A 6973-nucleotide genomic window follows, 5' to 3' on the forward strand; every position below is an offset into this window, starting at 1 on the left:
TCGGGATAATTCTGGATCACGTGGCTACGCATAAACAATAAAATATTCTGTATTATAAATTTTTCAAGGCCTGCACCTTGGAACCTATTTCATGATTTGCGTTCTCGAGCCACCAGACACTGTTTTGTGTTAGAACGGTGTCGCGTTAGCGCCCCCTAAGTTGATAACTAATAATCGTTGCGAGTTGTGACAGAAGTGAATCAATCAAAACTAACTTTAGCTGGACAGTAACTTTATTCTAGAGCTGCTGTAAAGCCAGAAAAATCTCTGTTACTCTGTAATTTCCTATCACTGTAAAACAATCTATATTGTTAAAAGCGCTATACAAATGAAGGTGACTTGACTGTCACTCTAAAAAATGCTGGGCTGTTTCAACCCATGTTTGGGTCAAACCAGGCGCGTAGCCAGTATTGGGCCAGGGCGGTACTGGCCCGCCCACGTTACTCACTGGCCCGCCCAGGCAAGTTTGATAAAAAAAAATAATACATTTTTAGTTTATTTTTATTATTCAAAATGTATTTAAGAAAATATATTAATATATACCTGATTTATTATTGACTGTTAGAAAGGCCGAGTCATGTGCGCATGCGCAACTTACTTTCAGTCATCATCTGTACGAGCGGGACTGTACAAGCAAGACTGTGTGTGCAAAGTGCGTCAATGAATAAATGTAAGTTGACTGTTCACCTAGTTTGGTTATCAATACTTGCTAAGGAGCTGTAAAGCCTTGATGTCTTACTCTCATAAAGTGATGCATGTTTAAGAGGGATGAATCCGTTAATCGCGTGAGGTTAAGGGCTCGGAAATGTGCCGTTTATGTTTGATATTACTTGTAATTTATAGTATTGAGATGGCACCCAGTGTTTGATTGTGCATATGTATGTGTGATCGTTTACATTAGTGTATGAAACTCTTTATATTTCGAGTTTAAGGACGTGATCTTTATGATTATCTGACGTTCGTTTAAATTACCTCAGATTTGGTTTCGGTTTTGAATGTTATGCCATTTCTGACCGCTAAGTGGCGGTGTTGTATAATAATATCATTGAGTATGTGTTTATTCCTTTATCTTACTCTAGCTTTCACTTGAGAATTGCTTTATTTGAGAAATATGTATCTGTTTATGGAAATTATGTTTGTGTAATAATACTCAAGACATATTGTTAATATATATATCTTTATTTTTCCTTTGTAGACCACACACGTACACACACGTACGCACAAATACCAGTGATAAGTAAAGCCTGTGTATTGCTGTGTTGTGTACAGCCCAAAGACTGTTAACAAATAAACCTCATTTGCATGGAACTGATCTGATTCCAGTGTGTTCTGACCGACACCCCATTGAGGAAAGTTAGATCTGAACCATCACCTTATACAGTCCACTTTTTCCAATCCTCCTATCGAACAAATGGTCCTTCGAGCCGGAGCTGGCATTTCTCATGGACAAAGAATCAGTATCAGTATCAATTGATCAGTCAATATGCATCCTGAAGAAGCACATGCACAGATTGTAAGACCAAAACGTCTAGTTCATCCTCCTGCTTACCTCAAAGATTATGATCTTACAACTGTACATCGTAGAGCAGGCAGTCAGCTGGTATCGCCTCACACAACACAGCATACACAGTGGCTTGGAGATGCAGCAGTGAACATCTCTTCACCTTCTACCAGAGGTACGAGTCCCATAAGTCAAGATCCATGGGACACAGTCGATGAATGGTCGCCTATAGCTGAGGAAAGGGATCCTTTTATCCAAAGAATGGATAACATGGGACTGCAACAGCCTAGCGCCACCTACGCTCCAGTGCAGTCAATTAATAGCCCTCAGACTTCTCCATATCATCGGCCATGGGAAGAACATCAGTCCACGCCGTTACCAAGTACATCTTTCCCTGTACAGGATAGACTCCTCCCACATCCTGGAACGGCATCCTACCATCCACACTCCATGGTGACTACATCTTTGCTCCCACCTACCTATGGTAAGCGTTGCCAGACGGCCTACACCACAGCAACATCTCAGGGGTTACAACACCCGTGTCCTGCTACCAAAGGTGGCCCTTTACTCAGTTTGAACCAGAAGACTAGCTATCCCAACCTGCCCAAACCAGGAAAGAACAGGGCTGTAGAGCCTCAAAGTGAACCTAGCATGCTAAACCTTCTGGGAACAATGATGGGTGAACTTCAGATTATGAAAGATCAGATCCTGGCTGCCGCACCCACTAGACCACAGATTGATTCAGTCCTGTGTGGTGAACGTGCTAACCATAATTCCTCTCCCTGGCAGCATTCACATAGATCCAATTATCCTCATTATCAGAGAATGGCTCAGTCAATGCCTGGTCTTTATGAGGATACTCCTGTCCCTCACTGGCATTCAAGAACATTATACGAGTCCCCTAGAGAGACCTTGGATTATCCCAAACCACAGGTGCATTATCAGTTCCCACAAGCCTCTGGGCCAGAGTCAGCACATAGAGCTCCTTATTCCTCTAATGTGAATCCTGCAAGGCAAGAAACCACTTATCGAGGTCCAGTGCCAACCATACCCAACTTCTACAATAAAGACCCCAGCGAGTTTAATCGGTTAAAGATAGCCCTTGAGAACCTTCTACCACCGGATGCCACAGAACTGTTCCGGTACCAAATCCTGTTGGACCATCTGAAGCTAGAGGAAGCTCGTTTGGTGGCAGATTCCTACCTCAATTCACCATTTCCCTACTCAGACACCATGGCTACTCTGAATGAAAGGTTTGGTCAGCCACACAAGTTGGCACTCAAGAAGATCGCCAAAGTGATGGATTCACCAGATATCCGACGAGGAGATAATGAGGCCTTCGATAATTTTGCTCTGCACATTAGGGCTCTTGTTGGTATGTTGGAGACTCTTGGAGATGAAGGTGAAGCTGAACTTCGATGCGGGTCGCATGTAGAGAGACTGTTGAGTAAGTTACCGGCTGAAATGAGATCAGGATTCCGAAGACAAATGTACCATCGTCCTGGCTCTGTGTATAACCTTCGTGAATTTTCTGAGTGGCTTCAGTATGAGGCCTGGTGCCAAAGCAGTGAAACACAGATCAGTTACAAGAGCCAGAGACCAGAACGCCGGCGAGAAACCAAACCCACTGTACGTTCAGCCACCATTCTTCATGGAGCAGATGATACGGCCACAAAGGTCCTCTCAGCACCAGGCCAGGTTAAGCAAGTAAAAGTGGAGAAACCTAAAGTTCCACCGAGAGCCTTTTGTCCATACTGCGATAACGAGGATCATTATCTCAGTCAATGTCCCACCTTTAAGTCCTTCGATAAGCAGAAAATGATTGAATGGATCCAGACCAATCATCGTTGTTGGCGCTGTGGTCGTGCACACCAAGCAGCCCAGTGCACACTCAAAAAGCCTTGTAGCATCTGCAAAGGGAAGCACTTACAAATCTTGCATGAGGTCAACACAAAGAGTCCCAGAGAAGGTTCCTGCCTTGTTAGTTCAACCACTGAGACACTGTACTTGGACAGACCCACTGACTGCAGGCGTGTTCTCCTAAAGGTCATCAGGGTCTTGCTGCGCTATGGAGACAAGACACTCGACACCTATGCTGTCATGGATGACGGGTCCGAGCGCACTATTCTTCTTCCTGATGCCGCCCATGAGCTCGGTATACAAGGTCAAGCCGAAAACATAGCCTTGCGGACCATCCGCCAAGATGTGCAGACCATCAGTGGTACCACGGTTACCTTCCACATATCTCCTGCCACTCAACCACAGAAGATCTTTAAGATCAATGCAGCATTCACTGCGAAACGTCTTGGTCTGGCCGATTACTCTTATCCTGTCAGTTTGTTGGAGAAGTACAAGCATCTTAAAGGTCTCCCCCTGCAAGCCTTTGAAAAAGTGAGTCCTTTACTTCTCATCGGAGCCGATAACACCCACCTGATCACACCGATTGCACCTGTCCGAATTGGTCCACCTGGTGGTCCGGCTGCTATAAAGACAAGGCTAGGATGGACACTGCAGGGACCAGCCAAGATCTTGGAGACCAAATTGCAGCCACAGCAATGCCTTTTCCTGTCTCTCAACCCTGCGGATGATCTTACCTGTGGTAAGAGCCTAAAGGACCTTGCTGAACCCAATCGGTGGACCCAAGGACCAAAATTCCTCCTCCAACAGCAGAATACTTGGCCAACACCACCAGATATGCACAGCTTTTTGCTCGATGACACTACGGAATTAAAGCGAAGTGCCTTCTGTGGCGTGATCAACTCAGCACCACCGACAGCAGATGGTAGCAAGTTTAGTAGCTGGAAAGACTTGGTCGAAGCTGTAGTACAGGAGTTGCATGGGGCGGCAGGAAAGAGTGGCTCCCCTTCAGCTAGCGATTATCAAAAGGCAGAACGGACCACGCTGAGACAGGTCCAAATGGACAGTTTTGCTGAAGACTACCAGCTGTTGAAGAGCGGGAAACCTGTTCATTCTAGCAGCCGTTTACTTTGTCTATCCCCAGAGTACGACGAAACCAATGATCTGATACGAGTTGGAGGACGACTACGACGGGTGGAAGGACTAGACCCAAACACAGTACACCCTATAGTATTGGATCCCAGTCACCCTAACACTCAGTTAATCATAAAGGATTGTGATGCTCGCCTTTGCCATCCTGGGCCAGAACGAGTGTTTGCAGAGCTTCGACGAAAGGTGTGGATACTGAAAGGGCGAGAAGCCGTGAGAAAGTACCAGCGAACATGTCTCGAATGCTGCAAATGGAGGTCGAAGCCAGCCTCCCAGAAAATGGTTGATCTCCCTCCACCACGACTTCGGTTGTTCAAGCCTGCTTTTCATTCAACAGGAATCGACTGCTTTGGGCCTCTTCTGGTCAAGATAGGTCGTCGGACGGAGAAGCGGTGGGGACTTTTATTTAAGTGCTTGACCACCCGGGCAGTGCACCTTGAGGTACTGACATCTATGGATAGTGATGCCTTTCTCATGGCTCTACGTCGGTTTATAGGTCGCCGTGGGAAACCTGCAGAGCTATATTCAGACCAAGGCACCAACTTTCGAGGCGGTGAGAGAGAACTTAAAGAAGCCTTCAGTCAGCTCAGTGGTGATCTACAGCAGCAGCTAGCGAAGCAACAAATCAGCTTTCATTTCAATCCTCCAGCTGCCCCACACTTTGGAGGGGTGTGGGAACGCGAGATTCGTTCCGTAAAGGCCGCACTTTACACTACCCTGGGCTCAGAATCAGTAACTGAAGAAGTGCTTCGAACTGTCCTCATAGAGATTGAGGCCATCCTCAACTCGAAACCTCTTGGTTACGTTTCAGCGGACATTGCTGATGCAGATCCGATTACCCCAAATTGCTTTCTAATGGGGCGGCCAGATGGGTCCCTACCCCAAGTCATCTATCCAGTATCTGAGCTCCTAGGAAGACGGAGATGGAGGCATTCACAAGTATTGTCTGACAGATTCTGGACGGCCTTCATAAAACATTACTTACCTGACATGCAGGCCAGAGGAAAGTGGCAGAATCCATCAGTAAACATCAAACCAGGGACAGTCGTCATGCTTGTTGACTCTCAGTTACCCCGTTCATTCTGGCAGATTGGAAGAGTATCTAATGTCTTTCCTGGGGTTGATAGTCGAGTTCGAACGGTCGAGGTGCAGATTAAGGACAAAGTCTATACAAGACCCATCTCTCGACTGATTGTTCTTCCAGAGATCCGAGATGAAGGGGATGAAAGCCACACTAGTGACTAATGGTAGTCCATATAGTGTCGGCCTTTTAATGGAGCAAATTTGTAACCAAATTTGGGGGCGGCTGTGTTAGAAAGGCCGAGTCATGTGCGCATGCGCAACTTACTTTCAGTCATCATCTGTACGAGCGGGACTGTACAAGCAAGACTGTGTGTGCAAAGTGCGTCAATGAATAAATGTAAGTTGACTGTTCACCTAGTTTGGTTATCAATACTTGCTAAGGAGCTGTAAAGCCTTGATGTCTTACTCTCATAAAGTGATGCATGTTTAAGAGGGATGAATCCGTTAATCGCGTGAGGTTAAGGGCTCGGAAATGTGCCGTTTATGTTTGATATTACTTGTAATTTATAGTATTGAGATGGCACCCAGTGTTTGATTGTGCATATGTATGTGTGATCGTTTACATTAGTGTATGAAACTCTTTATATTTCGAGTTTAAGGACGTGATCTTTATGATTATCTGACGTTCGTTTAAATTACCTCAGATTTGGTTTCGGTTTTGAATGTTATGCCATTTCTGACCGCTAAGTGGCGGTGTTGTATAATAATATCATTGAGTATGTGTTTATTCCTTTATCTTACTCTAGCTTTCACTTGAGAATTGCTTTATTTGAGAAATATGTATCTGTTTATGGAAATTATGTTTGTGTAATAATACTCAAGACATATTGTTAATATATATATCTTTATTTTTCCTTTGTAGACCACACACGTACACACACGTACGCACAAATACCAGTGATAAGTAAAGCCTGTGTATTGCTGTGTTGTGTACAGCCCAAAGACTGTTAACAAATAAACCTCATTTGCATGGAACTGATCTGATTCCAGTGTGTTCTGACCGACACCCCATTGAGGAAAGTTAGATCTGAACCATCACCTTATACAGTCCACTTTTTCCAATCCTCCTATCGAACATTGACTGCTGTGTGTGTTTGATTCGTTTCCCAAGTAAAAAAATGGAACTGTCGAAGCAAGTTATAGAAAGCCTCCCTCCGGAACGTTATTGGTTGCTATGGTTGCTGGGGGTTCCGACAGGAAAACTCACTGGCACCGACGCCACAATAATGGCTAAACAACTTTCTTTAATGTGCTATTTGTAAAAAGCGAGAGTTGAAGAAGTTGACACGCCACTGCCTTCATCTACCGAGTCCACACAGCCCAGTTCTTCAGACTCATTAACCCACAAGAAGGTTAGTCAGGTGCTGGCGGCGGCCGCTTCTC

At 45.1% G+C, this 6973-nt stretch overlaps 1 protein-coding gene across 1 annotated transcript; it reads left to right on the forward strand.

Moving 5' to 3' along the window:
* The first annotated feature begins 615 nt into the window (after positions 1 to 615).
* LOC120484854 (uncharacterized) lies at positions 616 to 6663 on the forward strand. The gene is made up of 2 exons (XM_089130571.1): positions 616 to 670; positions 1196 to 6663. Exon 2 carries the CDS (start codon positions 1484 to 1486, stop codon positions 5750 to 5752), a length of 4269 nt encoding a protein of 1422 aa, XP_088986697.1. The 5' UTR covers positions 616 to 670; positions 1196 to 1483; the 3' UTR covers positions 5753 to 6663.
* Positions 6664 to 6973: the final 310 nt, after the last annotated feature.

The sequence above is a fragment of the Pimephales promelas genome, chromosome 4 (assembly GCF_988280905.1).
Source record: "Pimephales promelas chromosome 4, fPimPro1.hap1.1, whole genome shotgun sequence".
Taxonomy (NCBI): Eukaryota; Metazoa; Chordata; class Actinopteri; order Cypriniformes; family Leuciscidae; genus Pimephales; species Pimephales promelas.

What these genes read in the sequence shown, in the direction of transcription:
- LOC120484854 (XM_089130571.1), top strand. Translation starts at nt 1,484, where the DNA reads ATGCATCCTGAAGAAGCACATGCACAGATTGTAAGACCAAAACGTCTA.